The sequence below is a fragment of the Mus musculus genome, chromosome 6 (assembly GCF_000001635.26).
Source record: "Mus musculus strain C57BL/6J chromosome 6, GRCm38.p6 C57BL/6J".
In the NCBI taxonomy this organism is placed as follows: domain Eukaryota; kingdom Metazoa; phylum Chordata; class Mammalia; order Rodentia; family Muridae; genus Mus; species Mus musculus.
Window position 1 is genome coordinate 139,825,618 of NC_000072.6, and position 20,611 is coordinate 139,846,228.

General features: G+C 42.2%; 1 protein-coding gene across 2 annotated transcripts in view; it reads left to right on the plus strand.

Annotated features, from left to right (window-relative positions):
- The window catches only part of Pik3c2g (phosphatidylinositol-4-phosphate 3-kinase catalytic subunit type 2 gamma), a gene marked incomplete in the record, with an annotated part of 355,213 nt that overhangs the window by 211,546 nt on the left and 123,056 nt on the right, over window positions 1-20,611 (plus strand). The window contains 2 exons of one of the 2 annotated variants that reach the window (NM_011084.2): window positions 15,828-16,078; window positions 18,271-18,451. In NM_011084.2, the coding sequence (NP_035214.2) occupies window positions 16,074-16,078; window positions 18,271-18,451 (186 nt within the window). 2 annotated transcript variants of the gene reach the window in all.

The window sequence follows — 20,611 nt, forward strand, 5'->3', positions numbered from 1 at the left end:
TACTGAAGTGAGGTTTTCTTTTTATTTTCCTGGTGCTTTTAGTGATGACATAAAACCAATTGAAGATATTGAACTCGAATATCCTTGAAGCCAGACTTGTCCTGAATGCTGGAAGATGCTCTCCACCATTCTTGCTTTTAGCAGACTGAGCATGAAAGACGAACAGCCTGTAGACAAGGAGTGCTTTCAAGTGCTGTTATTTTGATTGAGGGAAGCTGAACTTTTCCATGAGGATGTGTTTGGTAAAGCTTTTGGGTGGTGGGAGTTAGAGTAGGGCACACTGTTGCCAAGTTTACCTCTGAGGTCTGCAGAGCAGGAGCTGTGTTGACACTGTATACTATAATACTAGCAAAAACCTTTCCCACTGCCAATGAGCTGATCGACATATGAGACTTTTACAAGGGCTGCCTCGGGGAATTATGTAACCTAATTGTTATTAGACGCGTTCTCACGACCGGCCAGGAAGAACACCACAGACCAGAATCTTCTGCGGCAAAGCTTTATTCTTACATCTTCAGGAACAGAGTGCAAGAAGCAAGAGAGCAAGAAGCAAGAGAGAGCGAGAAGCAAGAGAGCGAAAAAGCAAGAGAGAGAGAAAAGCAAGAGAGCGAAAAAGCAAGAGAGAGAGAAAAGCAAGAGAGAGAGAGAACGAAACCCCGTCCCTCTTAAGGAGCATTCTCCTTCGCCTCGGACGTGTCACTCCCTGATTGGCTGCAGCCCATCGGCCGAGTTGACGTCACGGGGAAGGCAGAGCACAAGTAGTCATAAGATACCCTTGGCACATGCGCAGATTATTTGTTTACCACTTAGAACACAGCTGTCAGCGCCATCTTGTAACGGCGAATGTGGGCGCGGCTCCCAACATCTCCCCCTATCCTTTTAATAAGAGCAAATAGGCCACCCATATTAATGAGAGTGGAGATAGAGGTCAAATCCCCAGTGTGTAGGTAAAGGAGCCATGTACAGGATTAGCTCTTAGGCTTACAGGCTTTTACCCAGAGCAACCCTGACCTGTTCCCGTGTCGTTTTGCCTGGGGGAAGGGAACTAGGACACTGAACCTTCATGAAAGATGACATGTCTCCCTAGAATAGGCTCATATATGCCGCAGAGCCTTTCCATTGCAGTGCTTAGCCTTGCAACTCTCTCGGGCTGCTGAAGCACACTCACTCTATCCCGTGCAATGAGACTAGCCTCGTGGGATATAAGAGCTGAGTGGCCAGCGACCTATTGCCTAAGCATAGATATATCAGGGGAAGCTCCATGTTCTAGTCCTGCAAGCGCCTGGGCAATAACCACCTTGTCTCTCCTAGTTTAGGCCTTAAGCTTACAGACCAATCAAAGAAGCAACACTAATCCACAGCAAAGTGTATCTCCAAATAATATTAATCCCACCCATTTTTTAAAGAAAGAAAATGCTGAGGAGATCCAATTGGGTAATCCTTTGGTCAGGGACAGGTCCAAGCGCGTGGAGTTGACCTGAAGTCTCAATTCCCGAAGGATCTGTTCAAATTCAGCCATCCAATTCTGTAACATATACTGAAAAAGACTTTTTGACAAATTAGCTGCCCTAGTAAATTTAACATACTGAATGGAAATAACACACAATCCCGGAAACTTTTGTTCACATCCCAGCTGAGTTATTTGTCATAATACATCTAGTTGTATCTGGACAAGATCTATGAGTTGATTAACCAGCATGAGACCTCTCTGTATCTTGACATTAGCTGAGGCCTGTTTATCTATGACTGTAGTCACTGAGGCTGACAAAGTGTTAATGGTGTCAGTCGTCTGGACCTGTCCAGACAGAGCCAAGGCTGTCTGAATCAAGGCCAAACCCAGTTCCCAGTTAGTGGTAAAAAAGCAGGAGAATACTTGAGCATTATACATCACCGTCATTGGGAGTGGAAATGTCGACATTATCCCCCAACGCTGCTCTCTCTTTATTATTGACGCCCTGGACATCACCAAGACGAGGGACATTAGTATTCCCTTGGTCAGTCTGGATTTTTCGGGTGAGTCTTTCTGGTATCCAAAATGGGTTGTTTTCATTCTGTGGGAAAACACAGATAGCTCCCCTGGATCTTATCAAGATAGGATCCGGGCCATACCATTTATTATCAAGGACATTTTTCCATTTAACCATCTCATTGGGCCTATCTGGCTCTGAACAATGACGTTCAGCCGCAGTATGGCCATGAGCATCAATATTTAAAAAATTGAGTGTAAAGAGTGCCAAAGACACCGACACTCTTGGTGCTCGGGGTACAGTCTCCTCAAAAGTTCCCCTCTTCTGTTTTATAAGATAGGCTTTGAGGGTGCGATGCGCACGCTCAACAATACCCTGTCCTTGAGGGTTGTATGGAAGTCCAGTCAGGTGGGTTACGTCCATCTGATGGCAGAACTGTTGGAATTTTTGAGACGTATAAGCTGGTCCATTATCAGTCTTAAGGAGTCTGGGTTTCCCCCAAGCACTCCATGCCTCAAGGCAATGTTGAATCACATGTGAGGCTTTTTCTCCGGTTAACGGAGAAGCAAACATGATGCCAGAACATGTGTCAATGGACACATGGAGATATTGAAGTTTTCCAAAGGAAGAAACATGTGTAACATCCATTTGCCAGACCTGTAGAGGTCGAATACCGCGTGGGTTAATTCCCACATGAGGAACTGGCAAGAACTCACAGCAGCTTTGACATTGAGTAACAATGTCACGGGCTTCTTTTCTTGTCAAGGAGAAACGACTGCGTAATGTTTCAGCCGTCACATGAAAATTGTTATGAAAATTTCTTGCAGCCTCTACCGGGGATGATAGGGCAGCAGCCACCACTTTAGTGGCCTTATCTGCCAAATCATTTCCCAGAGCCATGGGGCCAGGTAGGCCTGAATGGGCTCTAACATGAGTAATATAAACAGGAGATCTTCTAGATAACAAAACTAATTGTATCTGCTGAAAAATATTGGCAACTCTACTGGAAGGCTTAATCACTCCAGCCACTTCTAAAAGATTTACTGCATTAACCACATAACAGGAATTTGACACAATATTAAGGGGTTTTAAAAAGGTTTTTAAAACTTCTAAGACCACTAAACATTCTACCACTTGAGGTGAATTTTCATTATACTGTTTGGATACCACTTTACCATTAGCCACATAGGCACCTATGCCAGTTTTTGATCCATCAGTATATACCACAATCCCATTTTTAAGTAGGTTTCTTACTGTTATTTGTGGAAACACAACAGATTGATTTTGGGCAAACTGTAAGATTGGATGTTTTGGATAATGGTTATCTATTTTTCCTGAAAAGGAGGTAACTAAAACTGCCCAATCATTAGATGTGGCTGCCAAGGTTTGAACCTGTGCAGCGGTATAAGGTACAATTAAAAGATATGGACTTTGCCCAAAGTGGGTGATTGCTGCTTTTAGACCTTTAAGGGCAAGCTGTGCAATTGCATCAGGATACCAATCTATTATTTTAGCTGGGGATACGTTTGGATGGATCCACAACAATGGCCCATTCTGCCACAAAACTGCAGTTGGCAATTGTGCTGTCTTAAAGACACACAAACTGAAAGGCTGCGAATCCTCAATACGTTGTAATTGTGCATTCTGTAAGGCCTTTTCCACTTTTTGTAAGGCCTGGTTAGCAGCTAGAGTAAGAGTCCTAGGGGAGGAGATATGAGGATCTCCTTCTAAAATACTAAACAAAGGCCTTAACTCAGCGGAAGGAATCTTTAAAAAAGGTCTGAGCCAATTAATATCTCCCAACAGCTTTTGAAAATCATTTAAGGTATGGAGGTGATCTCTTCTTATCTCTACCTTTTGGGGCACAATCTTATCTGGGGACACCACAGAGCCCAAGAATTGTCCTGTATCAGAAATTTGGACCTTTTCTGTGGCTATCTGTAAACCCCACTGACTTAAAGTTTTAAGTAGAAAAGGATATGCCTTTTGTAGCATGGTAAGGTCTTTATGGCACAGGAGGATGTCATCCATGTAAAGGAGCAAAATTAAAGAGGGGAACTGTTTCCTCACTGGCAAAAGAGCTTCTTGCACATAAAGTTGGCACATTGTAGGACTATTGGACATTCCCTGTGGTAAGACCTTCCATTGATACCTCTTATCAGGTTTAGCAGAATAAGCTCTCTGACCCGTTAACAAGTCAAAAGTCCAATCTCTCTGCTCTGGAGTTAAAGCAGCAGCGTTTGCTCGGTCCTGCGCCTGTGCAGCCTCTCGCCACAGAGATCTCCATTTCACATATTTGCCCATATTAGGGAGAGCGGCTTTTGCAATCATTTGCCAGTCGGCAGGAGTTAGTGCCATGCCGGCAAGCCTGTCTAACTGCACCAAGGTAAAATTAGCATTAATTTCATATTTAATCTGCACATATTCTACCGGAGCGTGGACACGCCCACCCTCGGCTCCTTCAAAGACTGGAAATGCCTGTTGTATTTTCCTTTGTTCCTCTCGGGGAATGAATGAGTCTGCGCACTGCCTCTCTGCGCACTGCCTCTCTGCGCATTGTTGACGCACTACGGGCTGACGCACTACGCAGGGCGGGGACTCCGCATAGGGCGGGAGTGCACCTGGTAGCCGATTGCCCTGAGGCCAATTAGCAAACTGGCCTTCGCCAGCCGCTTTTGGCTTTTTCCTTAAATGACTAGTTAGCACTTTACTTGGCGGCTGGTATCCTTTTCTTTCATAATGAGCCGCTTTTTTCTCCCAGTCTGTTTTTTCAGAGCACAGGCTCCTTCTCCTAGAGACCTCCGCTAATTGATCTTTCTTCTTTTCCCTTTTTCCTCTTTTTCTTCTAATCTCTCTCCAGGTATTCTTACCTAACCTTAACTTTTCCTCGGGTTCAAGACCCTTGGAAAGGCCTGTATACTTATTTTGTGTACCATATTTTCTCTTTGTTCCTACTCTCTCTCCCCGCTTTACTTCTGATAGATTGTCCTGAATTTCCTCTAGAATTTTCAGCCCTATCTTAACCACTTGATAACATGTGAAAAGGAACAAAAGGGCTCCTAACACTAGAAAAAGTTCAAGGCCAAACATACCTGGTAAAGCCATTTCTCACTTCCGTTCCCCAGCTGATGAGTTCTGAATTCGGCAGTTGAATCCTTCTCAACAGTCTGTTTTATGGGAACACTTTATCACCGTCGTTCCCCAGCTGATGAGTTCTGAATTCGGCAGTTGAATCCTTCTCAACAGTCTGTGTTACGGGAACCTTTATCACCGTCGTTCCCCAGCTCTGGTTCCGGAATGAGGGATCCTCCTTGCGCCAGTCCCGAGTTTTTTTTCTCGTCCCGGAATTCGGCACCAATTGTTATTAGACGCGTTCTCACGACCGGCCAGGAAGAACACCACAGACCAGAATCTTCTGCGGCAAAGCTTTATTCTTACATCTTCAGGAACAGAGTGCAAGAAGCAAGAGAGCAAGAAGCAAGAGAGAGCGAGAAGCAAGAGAGCGAAAAAGCAAGAGAGAGAGAAAAGCAAGAGAGCGAAAAAGCAAGAGAGAGAGAAAAGCAAGAGAGAGAGAGAACGAAACCCCGTCCCTCTTAAGGAGCATTCTCCTTCGCCTCGGACGTGTCACTCCCTGATTGGCTGCAGCCCATCGGCCGAGTTGACGTCACGGGGAAGGCAGAGCACAAGTAGTCATAAGATACCCTTGGCACATGCGCAGATTATTTGTTTACCACTTAGAACACAGCTGTCAGCGCCATCTTGTAACGGCGAATGTGGGCGCGGCTCCCAACACCTAATCTTCAACAAAACCTCACCAGTCAGCTATCATTGGGTTCCAGTGCAGTTAGAACTGTTAAACCACAAGACCAAGTGTCACATGACTATGAAATGGCCCCATCACATTTCAAACTCAGACACATCTTATTCCCAAACTTGTCTTTTGAATACTTGAGGGCAGGAAGATGTTCCTAATCCCAAAGAGGTAAATATTTCTTATGAATAGGGCTGGACATAGTGATATGTCTATGAGTCTAGTTTTCAAGTAGTTTTAGAATTATTAGGGTTGTTTAACATAAAACACTGACATAGCGGAAAATAATGTTTGAGGATAAACTGCAAAGATAGAGCATAAAAGTGTTTTGTTCTTGATGCAAATTAATAATTTTCTAATTATACCAGAGTAAATTCCATTTCCTAAGAAAGGCACACCGTAAACCATACTACTACTTTTTTTGTAAGAAAATTGCCAATCAATTAATTCCAAAGCAATTTCAATTATCTTCCCTTTAAGCATGATAGTCTATCCCCCACTGATGGCTTTACAGACAAAGAGCCTCACTGATGACAAAGCAAGGTTCCTGAACCCTTCTGTGAAGGGTAATTACAAAGGAAGAAACTCAGAAAGGACTAGGTAATGCGATGTCCACAGTAGACAAAGAGCCTCTAAGAAGGAGACAGATGAAAACAATATTATAATACAAATGAAAGCCCCCTGAATATTATTATGTCAACCTTAATTCCAGAAGCCACCTCAATACTTCTTTGGTTTTTTACTATAACTGTTTACATCTTCAATAAAACCAGATTCTAAAGTTTGACAATTGTCTTGTACTAATATTTGCAGAAGTCAATACTAAGTCTTAAAAACCAAAATTTCAAGAAGTCCCTGGAAATAAATGCTCTAGTTTTTTATTCAATGAGTAGGCTTCCTAGTCCTCATTACACGCACACTGCATTTCCATTGGCTGTTCTGGTACTTTCGTCTCAAAGTTTCAAATCACCTAGCCTTAGCTAGTTTAACTACCACTGACATCTAAGTTAACGTAATTAGGAAATTACTTCTGCTCACTAACAACATTCCCAAACTTTCCCATGATCTGAGTCCTAAAATTACAGTGTAACAGAAGATCTCTGCTATTTCCCTCAGAATATTTTGTTTCCTTTCATGATTTATTTTTGCTGCTTTTAAAGGTGTGTGTGTGTGTGTGTGTGTGTGTGTGTGTGTGTGTGTTGTGTGTGTGTGTGTTCACCTGGGAAGTACTGAATAGCTGACCCCATGGCCTGAATGCAGGAGAGCTGGCCCGCTGACCTACTCAGCTACCACCCAGGCCCAGATCCAGGGCTTTGAGGTAGCCCACCCCAACATCTACCCCATCTATGAACTTCTAAAGCTCACAAAGGGGCCTGTCCTACAGAACCAAAGCTGCAGGATCTCCATGCTATCTCAGATAGCAACAACAGGCTACCCGAGAGGAGTTAGAATCCAGTATTCATGAGTCCAGTATTCACAGTGTAGCAGAAGCCAGAGGCCTCACACCAGACCAATGACTCACTGCAATGAGCATTTGCAAGTAAAGCTGTGTGGGCAAAAAGATATATACTTTGTGAACCGCAGCAACATACTGCAGCTTCCATGGAGAGATGGTTTAACTTTTATTTTATTTTTTAATTGTTTTTTCTTTTCCCGGAAGAAGGGTAGAGCATGGATATGGAGGGACTGGAAGGATGGGGAGATTAGGGGATTGGGGTGCATGGTGTGAAAATCACAAAGAATCAATAAAAAGTTTTCACATATTGTAAAGTCTTCACATACATATTTATGTTTTGATTATTTTGAATTCATATACATTAATAAATTGTACGTTAAGAGAGCCTTATATTTTTGTGCAAATATTATACGTAAAGCTATGAAAAAGGGTTTGATTATTCCAAGAAAACACATGTGGAAACACATCTGTTAGGAGTCTGTAATGTTCAGTGTATTACTAAGTTAACTGAAATTTTAATTAATGAATACAAGAATAACATGGTCAGGTAATTTAAGCAACAGAAATTTATTTTTTTCATAGTGCTGGAAGCCAAAAGTCCAAGACTGGGGCTGCACCTGACTTGTAGGCAGACAGTTCTTTTATGTGACCTTCTCTCTGCATGCACATCCCTCAGAAATGATCCTCTCTTCCTCTTTTGACAAGGACACTAGCCCTGTTGGGCCATTGACCCACACTTATGGCCTTCTTCACCTTAGTTAACTCTTTAAAGTTCCCATATTCACATATGTCCAGTGTTAGGGCTTCCAACAGACTTGACAACAGACGTTTTCAGCATTTTATAAAAGCTCAGGGTGAAGGCAGCTTCTGGAACAATGTGACAATGTCAGAAGTAGGAAGTGTCTGGTACTGCTTCTGCATTTGTGTCCTATGGAGATGCCTGCCTACGAGGTACGTTCTCATGTCACAGTATCTCTAAAATATGACATAAGTCAACAGGCAATTAGCTAGGTAGCTCATGGAGGTCTCAAAAGATACCAGGAGGTTTTCACTGAGTTCCTGAAAGCAGTGGATTGAAAAGAACCAGCCCACGTCAAGGGACAGCTTCTTTCATGAGGATGAACAAGAACATCCCAGCTATGTCTCAGGACATCAAACACAGCTCCAGATCTTGTGGAAAGCATCCCAGGGGACCTTCAAATCCTTACAGGACAAACCACGCTGTTGGTGACCCTGAAAGATGAAGGTTGAAGCAGCTACCCTGGCTGTGATATGAAACGGAAGTGTCAAGAACACGGGCTATGTCAAAGCCAGCCTTGTCTTACACCTGGAACCCTGCCCCTCCAGCTGTGTCCAACCCCCCGAGCTGTTCACTTCACAACATGATGACTATGATGCTTTCCACAGAAGCTGCATGGGAACAAGAGGTAGGGGGCAAAGAGGACTTTTTTATTATTATATCATTAGGTTGCTATTCTTATGAAACATTCATTCCATTCGGCAAAGGAATTGCTTTAAGAAATTTTGTTAAGGAAACTTTGTGAAAAAGTTGCTGACATCGCCTTTAAAAGAACTGTACATGTATTCTGAAAAAATAAATAAATAAATTAAACGACTGAGTTAGGAACTCAGAGCCATATTTTCCAAGAGTAAGGGGAAAGCAGTCATCTCACTGCCTAATTTAAAATTCCACCAGCAGGCTTTGAGCATTAATTATATGTCAGGCAGAATTTACTGTTCCGTACACGTGCTGATGTTAGAGAGGTCCCATCCCTCTTCTGCCATAACTTGGAGTTATTTGGAATCCTGGGTCCAATTAAGGTGTGCCGTGCAAGGAATCCGTGTTAGCTTTGTGCAGTCCATCTGGAACCTTGCATTCCCCGATGCCGTCTGTGTATTCCTCTCCACCTGGGCCTCTTTTCCACCTCCCTCCGCCAATGCTGTCTACTCCTGTGGTTCTGTAGGGTCCACAGCAGGCCTGGTTTTCCCACAGCCTAACGTTGGCCTTACTTTCTCAATCGAGGAAGGGTTGAAGCAAGAATGAGTCAGGCAAATGGTTTGCGTTATTTGAATTTGAGTCCTTGTTTCTATGCACACTTTGGATGGGATGGGAAGGAGAAAGATTCCGACCTTAAAACATTTCATACAAAAGTTATACTTAATATAACAAGATTTTTTAAATTTAAATTGCATGTTTTTTTTTTAAAAAAAGGAAAATAATGATTTTTGACAAAGTTTCGGCAAGGAATTTTTAGGTAGCAGAACCAAGTGAAAACAGGAACTTGAAAGAAAAGAAAGCAAGGTGAGATCCTGCGGCCTCAGTGGGCTAAGAAGCAGAGAAAGAAGAAGAACTGATCCAATAAAAATAGGACATGGAACTGGCAAAATTATTGCTATGTTAGTGTGGGTTTGGTGGGTGTCAGCCTTGTCAGGCTGTCAGGAGGTATAGCCTCAGAGAAATGAGTACGGGTTCTGGGGTCAGTTTGTATCCTCAGTCCACTGATTTTGACCCTGGGCTAGTTGTTCAATGTCCATTTGCCACAGTAGCCTTGCCTTTGGGATGGAAGGGTTTGATACCCAGAGCTGCTGCGTGAATTGCCTAATGTAGCACAGGAAGGGGCTCGGTGTGTAAAGGGAAAGCTTGATAGCAGCAGTAAGAATCAGAGTAGAGTCCTTGAGCTGGACTGTGGATTCCTGACCCTTCCCACCATTCTATATGCCCTCGAACCCTTGGTTGAGTTTGATGCCAATAGAAGGTCAAGATCACCTTGCAGTGAACTTGAACACAGAAGCACGATGTACAACGAGTTCTATACAATAGTCAATAGCTCAGCATTCCCACCCTGGGACCCTGAGCAAATCCTTAATCTCAGCTCCCTTAACTAATCAAATGAGGGGTGAGCCAGAGGTCTCAACGTGTCATTCAATTCCCTGCTTAGCTGATACTCATTTCTGCAGAACGTGAGTCATGATGAGGGTATGTGACTGACGTGAGAAGGACAACAAATAGCCAGGAACCAAAGACACAAGACAGCGTAGAAGGGGGTTAGGATTTAAGCCTGGGAGGGGCTCCAGGATCAGAAGAATTCTAGATTTCAGGGAAGGGAGAGATGAAGGTAGAAGGCTTTCATAGACAACTTTGTCTGTGTAGCCAAAGCCACAGTCCCTCCAGTGATGTTTCTTTTCCAAATTAACAAGAACGGTAGTAACATGGGAAGGTGTTCTGAGGGAGCTCACTACCATCTATTCATAGCTCCGTGTTTACTTTAAGAAAATGATTTGAACAAGAAGAACTAACCGAATATTAAGGCCCTTGGAAACGGGAATGAGGAAGTCGGGTCTTCTGTACTTAAATCCTGTTATTCAGCCTACTTACCATGAGGCTTGAGTCCATGTGAGTAGATTAGAACGTAGTGAACAATACCCCTCAGCAGGGTGAGTGGAAGACATTTTAATTTTCTCTTATAGGTTCAGAAATCTCAGAAGGGAACTTAGCTGCTTAGCATAGCGTTTTCCATTGCAGCCTCCTGTTGATCTTAAGAGTGTATATCATTGCAAGACAGCAAACCTAGTTGTTAATGATCACCCAAGCTGGATGACATCCATGGATAATTTTTGCCTGGGAAAAAAATTGAATTCTGTGATTATCAGTTATGAGCTCTTGGGTGGGGTAGGGGTGTGAGGGAGTGGGGGTGGGGGGATGTACTTTCATAGAGGGAGATCTGGTTTGGATCCTCCTTGACCTATACATACGTGGTCATACACAATTACATTTCATGACTTTATTTAAAACCTGAGAAAATGGTAACCCTGCTGTGTAGAAAAGCTAGGCTACAGACTGCTACCCAGTCCTTTACTAGCCCTTCTCAATGTGACAGCCTTGGCTTCTCTTCCTGTTCACATAATCCCAGGGTGAATGACAAGACCTTCCACTAAGGGGCAGGCTTCCATGCTTCTATGCACCGGAATCTCTATAAAGGACTCTCTGTGGGCCTCCCTCCACACTTAACTCTTCAAGGATAAGTGTTATACCAGAACCACTCCAGTCCCAAGATACCGATGACTCAGTGGTCATCATGCTTTCAAGCAGCATATCTGTGAACGTATAGGAAGTGCCCAATAGGAGGAATGTCTTGTGTAGCACTGCCATCAGTCTATTTCCTAAAGAGCCCTGGGGGAGTTAATCTGCAGTAGACTCCCAAGCCTGAGACAAGAGATTCACCTCCCCACATCCAGTACAAGATAAAGTCTTTGTAGGCATCTCCGAGGCAACAAGAATATGCATCATTCCACCTGGGGATTCAGGTAGTTCTTCATCCACAACTATCCATCCCAGCTCAGCGTAACAGGCTCCAGATGCTGCCACTGAAGTGGACCCTGCAGTTTCTCAGGAATATATAGACACCCCTCTTATTGCCCTTCACGTTTGTTTAACCCTGTCCTGTAGACCCTGAAAAGTCTCAACATTTCTCAGGTGCTTGTATCAGCCTAAGGTATTCCGGCTGACCACCTCCTTTCAGATGCTGTGACATTTGGCTGGACAAAGCAACAGATGGCACATAGACCCATTCAGACTTCTAAATGAGTCAAAAAGTATGCTAGTTGTAATAAAATAACAATAAAAACTCAGTAATGTGAGAGCATCTACATATTCAAGTGAGCCAAGCCAAACCATTATATTAAATGTTCTTCGTGGCTTTTTATCATCCATGACAACAAAAAACCTATTTTTTTCTTTTTTAATATTTTTATTAGGTATTTTCCTCATTTACATTTCTAATGCTATCCCAAAAGTCCCCCATACCCTCCCCCCAACTCCCCTACCCACCCACTCCCACTTTTTGGCCCTGGCATTCCCCTGTACTGGGGCATATAAACCAATTTTTTATTGCTTCAAGTTTTTCTTCTTTTTTTTTCTGTGTGTGGAAACTGATCACTCATCTAATTCAATAGATAACTTTTTATTTATTTTTCAGTAATTAGGTTTGCCCCAATTATCCTGTGCTGACACTGATGGTGTTTAAAAACTATTTTCTGCATTCTAAAGGTGATTCAAACAAATGTGTGAAAATAAAAACAGAAGAGGAAGAAGGAGAAAGGGGAAAGGATGGCCTTTGGTGTATTATTCATCTATTGTTTAAGTTAATTTTGGGACAAGGTCCAACTGTGCAGTCCTGGACAGTCTCAAACTCACCAAGTCAACCAGATTGGCCTGGAACTCACAGAGATCTGACTGCCTCTGCCTCCTGTGTGCTGAAGGGACTAAAGGTGTACATCACTATTCCTGGCTATCAACTGTTACCATAGCAACCCAGGGGTGTCCAGGTTGCAGAAACTTGCAGCAAGCAGCACTTCTTGGCTGCACCTTCCTTCACTTCCCCAGGCTCTGAGAGCCTAAAGTGACCTCTGATCCACAGGGTCACCGAACCTATGCCTTCAAGAAACAGCTCCTGAATCTTCTCCCTGCTGAAAGCAGAACTACGAGAGGCTCCATTAAACCACAACAGAATGCGAAGCCTATCTGTATAACAAGAGTACACAATCTATCTGGTTCCTTGGTTGTCATCACCAGGGCAAACCACATAGCTGAGCTGGCGAGGTCCCAATAAGTGTGCTGCGTTTAGGGGGGAGGAGGGGCTGGAGGCCATATGGCAAAGTAAGGGGTGAACAATCTTTTTCAGAAGAGAAAACCCGGGGTTGGAACCATTAATCACATTTACAACCCAGTGTGGGCACAGTAGAATGTCTGCCTATGACAAAACATGATCATCAGCTAAGGTACATAAGTGGGGTCAGTTGACTCTCTTATAGAATACCTCCTATATTTAAAAGTTCTAAAAATATAAATAATTTCTAAAAAAAAAATCTAAGACTTAACTATTTTCTACACATTCTCTCTATGGGCAGGTTTATATTTAAGTTGCTGCTAATTATTGGTAACTAGGTAGTGTCTGATATCAATTGATTGGAAAGCACATATTTGTCGTAACTTACGCTGATATGCAATGTTAACATGATGAATATTTTTGGAAGAGCAATTCTGTGTGTTGGCAATGGACCCATCACAGGATTCTGTCAACAGTATGTCACACCCCTCAGTGTGAAGTGCTAATTAAGTCTCTCAGCCAGTTAGATGAAATTAAAATGAAATTAGCCATACTACTAAAATATTAATATTAACAATTCCTTATCAAGTGTTGGATCTCGGCCTTTATCTCTCCCAGGGTTCTAAGTGTCCTTGAAGAATTCATATCCTAGAGTATCCTAGTGTTTTCTAGCACTAGTTTCCTGGTCGACACACCTCAGATCACAGCCACACATGCAGGGGGAGATGGAGCAAGCAGGAGTCTTCAAGCAGCCTGTAGTTGCTCATCATGATGGGACTCCATCCCTTTCTGTTAATGGATGATGACGCCTCTCTTCATGAACAGGGAGTTCACAGTGGTAAAAAGCTGAGCTAGCCCCTATGTTGCAGGGCATGCTGTGGCGAACTTAAATTAAGAGCAGAAAGACTGAAGAGAATTTTGAGGCAGAGGGGACTGGATGTTGTGATTTCTCTGAGCTGTCCTGCTGGTAGATTGATGGAATGGGGACTCTCTCTACTTTCCCTGTGGCTCCAGCAGGTTGCTTGCCATGCGCCCAGGTGCAGCTAGGATCATGAAGGAAATTCAGAACTGTCCGAATATCCAAAGGAACCCTTCATTTCATGCTTGTCAGGTTTGTGGCCATTCTGAGCATCTCTGTGTCCAGGGGAAGCCATTTAATTTAGGGACATACCTTCCTGACAGACATTCTCTCACCCAACTTGTTTTTCCTTTACTCTTGTTTCCTGTCTGTGATATTGATCATAGTCAAAAAAATCCTTCCTAGCTGCCTGGGTTCTACATGTGTGTGTTCGTTTTAATGTTGCCTGGGACATACTATTATAAGGTCATCAAGGTAGCTGAACAAGATGATAAGGGATTGAGTCACAGTTGGATCTTGCAGGCCACAGGAAGAACAGTCTCTGGGATTTTGAGATTCAACTCAGGGTCTGTGCATGTTCACATTCTCTGCATCTTTAAAAGTCTGCTCTTTAAACGAGTCTGATAGTTCTCAGTCCCTTGACCTTCACTTTTCTATTTTTTAAACATTTCATTTGGCAATCTCTTCCAAAAAAGGATTACTGTAATGCTCAAGGGACAGTTGCCAACTAATTTCTAGTTTCTTATAAACAGGAGCAATGAGTGAAAACCACAGCATGAGGACTGTTGCCTGTCCTCAGATGGAAGGTCACTGACACCCAACTGAGTTATGCCCCACTCAAAAACTATGCACTCCAACTATCGCTGCGGTTGTTGAAACTTGAGGGTCCTGTTCATTTCTATGACTATTAAAAGTGTCTGTATAATTGGCCCCTCGTGGTCGTCGCTAACGCTGCTTGAATTTATTTCTGCCATGTGTAAAAACAAACTCCTTACACATAAAGCTTGATCCCCACTTCACCGCGAGAGCGTGTGTTCTTCTCAGGATTTGGGGTTTAAGCCAGCAACATATTCCAAGAATAATTACAACAGAAGCCTCTGAGAGTTCTTAACTTTGATGTGCTTTACATCAAGGTCACATATTATCTATGCAAACCTCTTCTGCTTTACTCTACTGTGGACAAGGAATCAAACTGGTATTTTCCTTCTTGAACTGGAAGGCTGCAAACATATGGCTTAGAAGAAAAGTCATTTTTTTCTGATAGAATAAGAAATAAAAGTATTAAAAGAGCAATTAACTACCCAGTTCTGGCTGCCCTTATGACAGCAAGCCTAAAACAGACCTTTTCTTTGGTTTATTTTAGTAAAAATCTGTGGGCTTCATTAGTGCAGAATAATACCTTTTGATCATACATGCGCAGGAGTTCAATGATCGTGGATTTGTACTTAACAAACTGGAACAGGGTAAAATAATAGTTCAGAGCACATCTGACTCAGTATTCAAGGTGTAGGAAAACTGACAAATAGTTATGTGGGAAATGGAAACTCCTTAATTCAGTGAACCCAAATAAACCATAAAATGATGCACTACCCCATCAGAAGGCATAGTTCTATGTAAAACACCTTGCACATGGGTTTGCCTGACCTTGCAGATTTCTGTCCATGTGCATGGCCACACGTTTTCTGGGAATCTTCAAATGATACCTAGGTCCATTTGTGACCTGTCAGGCACTTAGAAACTCTCAGCATGGAGTGAGAATCAAAGTCTCTTTATCGTTTGCTCTTCCTTTGATGGTCAGGTTGTCTGCACAGCCTATCATTCCCGCCATGGATCACTCGGCTCCTTGGAGGGCTTTTCTGTATATGTACTTTCGTGCTTTCCAGGAGTAAATAAGAACTGTGAGTTCACACAATTTTATATTTCCTTTAGGATGATAATTGAGGTGGCTAAGATGAAGTGGATCTGCCCAAGCTTAGGAAAGAAGACGCACTCATTTTTAAAACCACATACTCAATCAACTAACCTTGAAATGTACAAGAGCAGAGAGCTTAGCAGATGACCGTGTGCATAGATAGAGCTTTTGCAGCGTACTATGTGTTGGGCAAGGCCACAAAACCAAAGATGAAGAAATACACTGACCATGATGGTTTACGCCAGCTGTCAACATGTTGGCAAGATCTAGACTCACTTTGAAGACAAGTCTCTGGCCCGGCTGTGTCTTTAAGGAGTTCATCGGTTGTGTTTACTGAACTTGAAGGACACCTCTAAATGTAGACAGCGTCATTTTATGGGCCGGGGATACTGAATTGAATAAAACAGAGAAAATGAGCTAAGCACCAGCATTCATGGCTTCTGCTTCCTGCCCGTTGCTGTGATGGGGTGAGCTGCCTTATGTTCCTGCTGGGGTAGATGGTGCCCTCAGACTGGGAACCTAAGCAAAGCCTTCTTTCTTCACAATGCATACTTCTATTTTTTGTTTGTTTGTTTGTTTGATTGATTGGTTTGTTTATTGGTTGATTAGTTGCTAAGTTGGTTTGTTGGTTGGTTGGTTGGTTAGTTGCTAATTTGGTTTGTTGGTTTGTTGGTTGGTTGGTTGGTTGGTTGATTGGATGATTGGTTGCTAAGTTGGTTTGTTGGTTGGTTGGTTGGTTAGTTGCTAATTTGGTTTGTTGGTTTGTTGGTTGGTTGGTTGGTTGGTTGATTGGATGATTGGTTGCTAAGTTGGTTTGTTGGTTGGTTGGTTGGTTCTGTTGTTTTGGTTTTGTGGGGTTTTTTTGTTTGTTTGTTTGGTTAGTTGGTTGGTTGGTTGCTAAGTTGGTTGGTTTGTTGGTTGGTTGGTTGGTTCTGTTGTTTTGGTTTTGTGGGGTTTTTTGTTTGTTTGGTTGGTTAGTTGGTTGGTTGGTTCTGTTGTTTTGGTTTTGTGGGGTTTTTTGTTTGTTTGGTTGGTTAGTTGGGTGCTTGGTTGGTTGGTTGGTTGGTTGCTAAGTTGGTTGGTTTGTTGGTTGGTTGGTTGGTTGGTTCTGTTGTTTTGGTTTTGTGGGGGTTTTTTGTTTGTTTGTTTGCTTGGTTGGTTGGTTGGTTGCTAAGTTCTTTGGTTGGTTGGTTCTGTTGTTTTGGTTTTGTGGGGTTTTTTGTTTGTTTGTTTGTTTGGTTGGTTGGTTGGTTGGTTTGCTTTGGGTTATTTTTTGTTGTTCTTATTGATGTTGTTGTTACTATAATGCTAAGCATCATTTTTCCAATATTTTCCCATATTTTTTTCTAGCACCTTGAATACCACTTTCAAACGGGGAGAAAATTAAAGTCTAATTAAGATTACAAGAATCAATCTGAGAGTGGTTAAGTTTCAAAGGAATTGTTCCTTTTTATTCTGCTCTTGTGTTTTAGGGCATAATAGAAAGTAAGATCTTAGCATATTGTAATTGCTTTCAAGGCAACATAAATTACCAAGTGGCAGACAGAGTAATCAAATTCCTGTCACCATTCCCTCTCCTTGTGAGTACCCTCACCCACAATCTGCGCCATTCATGAACAGACAGCCAGGAGCACAGAAGCTGACATGGGGAAGCTGCAAAATGCAGATGGACTCCATGCCCTAAGGTGTTAGATACCTGATTATGTCAGCACTCTTCATTCTATACAAATTGTGCACAGTGAGGGTCATTATTTTACACATGAAGAAAGAAAATTCAGGGTCAGAAGTGATGTTCAGAAAATATGAGCACTTGGAGCTCCTGCAAAGAACCAGGATTCAGTTCCCAGCATCCAGCTTGGAGACCCACGGTCACCTATAACTCCAGGTCCAGGGGATCTGATACCCTCTTCTGGCCTTCAAGGGCACCTGCATGCATACATACAGACACACACACACACACACACACACACACATCTTTAAAAAATTAAGACACATACATACACACACACACACACACACATCTTTAAAAAATTAAGACACATACATATACACACATACACAAACACACACACACAGAGAATGTTCCAGCTTAAGTGGCATATACAGTGTAGAGCTAAGCGCTGAATTAAAAAATGTCTGGAAACAAACAGAACGGTTTCTTTCCTTTACAGCATCTTCCTTCAGATTATCGGGGGCCATGTTGAGGGTGGGGTGGGATCAGTACATAGGGATGTGATGGATAGGTAATTTGACAAAAAGGTGGGCTTCGTAGTTAAGTTACAATATGGAGTCGTGTCTTGTTTAAAAAACAAAAAGTGATTCTAAATCCTGCCCACATTTTTGTCTGAGATGTCCTGGCTTAAGGGTTTGTTATAGAATTAGGACGAGTGACAGAAGAGAAAGCCCATCGAGAATTGAAATGAGGAAAGGCAGCTTTTTCATTGATTCTTCTCTCTTGGAGGCTCGTTAGCTATCAGGTGAACTCTGATTATTGCCAACAAACACACAGCACTCTCCTTGTTTTGAGCTGCTAAACTGCCCCAAGCCAACACAGAGAGATTCCTCTAAAACAGACTTATGGTTCCTGCTGGGGGTGGTTTAAGAAACAAAACCTCCTTTAGATACTTTAAATACAAGACTTCTTTCTGATTCCCCCCAGGCTGCTACGGGATGCCCAAGGTGAAGCCTACTTTAAAAGCTGGTATCAGGAGCTTTTGGCCGCTCTCCAGTTCTGTGCAGGAGAAGCCCTGAATGAAGAGCTTTCCAAGGAGCAGAAACTTGTCAAACTTCTGGGTGATATTGGAGAAAAAGTGAAGTCAGCCAGTGACCCTCAGAGAAAGGTTGGTGAAAGAAATCAATCGTTAGCATAATGTGAGGTGTCTGCTTTTTGAGTCAACTGTTTCAGATTTGTATCTTAGAAAACAGATTCCTCAAATACACTTAGTTAAAAAGAAGTTTAAATTAAGTACTTGCTTCATTTACTTTTCTTAAATTTAATAATAGTCTCAACCACTGGAACACAAATGACTGGTAAGTAGCCGTGTTTGACACAGGATTGCCACGGCAAGGAGACTCAAACTTGAAAGAACTTTGAGCAAGGAAAAAATCCTGATGAAATAATTTTTCTTTAAATTTTATTTTGCTTTTACTTGTGTAAATGTGAAAAGGTCCATGTGTGAGTGTGCACATGTGTGGGTGGTTGTTCCCAGAGGCCAGAAGACGACAGTAGAACCCTGATGCTGCAGTTACACGCAGTTGTGAGTTGCCTGACTTTGGCTTTGGGATCAGAACTGGACTCTTCTGGACGATCAGCAAACACTCATAGCATTTAAGAACTACTGCATGATCTCTACAGACCCCGAGGTTACAAGCTTAACACAGCACCACAATCAGGCTTATGGGAGAAGATCACAATTTAGCTCTATATTGTTCTAAAAAAGCATTTTTGTTAACAAATAAATCTAATTAAACAAATACCAACAGTACTATGGGTAGTCATATTTTTATTAAAATCCCCAATAACTAAAATTCTCTGTGTCTTTCTCACTGGCCTAGCTGCATCTAATTATTCTTTTTCTTGACATAAATGAAGCACATTGGATCTTTTTAATTAGCTTCATCATTAGCTCTCTTCATTGATAGGGACTATTACAAAAGTTGTTTTAAGTCTGATGCTACGTACTCAGGTGGGCAGTGGACACCCACCCGCTGCATAAAGAAAGTTATCCAATAACAGTTGATTATTACCACTTACAAGAAGATAAGGATCTAAATATGTCCAAAACCTAATCTTGTTTTCAAGGAAACTCATAGCTCACTGTCTAAAATCAACAAAATTTTTTTATTTTTTATTTTTTTATTTTATTCATAAAATAGCAACACACAAAATGTACTAAATTTGTTTCCCAAACTAAGATTTCCACTGGAAATTACTATTGCCTTTGATAAGAATGCCCGTGGCTATATTATTTCACTGATGTGGGATGAGGTAGACTAAAATGGGCAAATATGGAATGTCTTCTTCAATGGGAAGCATATAAATACCACAAGGACACTTCAGACATGTAACAAGCAGCGCCTTCTAAGCCCTGCGATGTCTCTATATTACTTTAAGGCATTTAATTATTTTCTAATGTTAGACCAGAAAAAATGGTAGCGAGTTAAATGCACTGGCAGAATGTTCCAGAAATTTTTATTTAGTTTTTCGTTTATTTGTTTCTCAAATCTCTTGGTTAAGAGTCCCCCAGGGTTCAGATGTACACCATAGCTCAATAAACTCAGCACCTTTTTGAAAATGGACATCAAGTTCCAGAGATTATTACTAACTCTTTCACCTCAAGTGGCAGCACTGGAACAAAACAAATACCTTTTCAATGGAAATAAGAGGAGGGCACATGAGAGGCAGACAGGGCAGTGGGTATCTGTTTCTACAAACTTTACCATTGTATTATATCTCAGTATTTTTTACTGTTTGAGAATTTCATACATGTAATGTGGTTTTGATCAACTTCATCCCTTTCTGTCCCCTCACATCCTCCTGTATCTTCCCTACCATTTTCCCTCCCAGCTTCATCTATTTGTTTTCCAAACCACTGAGTCCACTCAGAACTTCCACATATGAATGGGTGTGAGGCCATCCACCGGCGCACAAGCAGCCTATCATCTCTGTCTCTGACTCTGACTCTCCCTATCCCTATAGCCATAAGTTACCAACAGCTCTTCAGCTAGGACTTTGTGAGCCTCTCTGCCATCCATGTTCAGGCCTTGGCTGGCTTGATCCTATGCAGGTCTTATTCATCCAGCCACAACTGCTGTTAGTATGTGTGTGTGTAATAGCCCTTCATGTTTACAAAACACATTTTTATATCAATCAACAGCTATCTCTGACTTTTATAAATTTTCTGCTCTCTCTTTCATCATGATCCCTAAGGAGTGCTCTTGTTAATTTGGTTTTCTTAGGATTGTGTATATGTATGACATCTCAGGGGATGCACATGCAT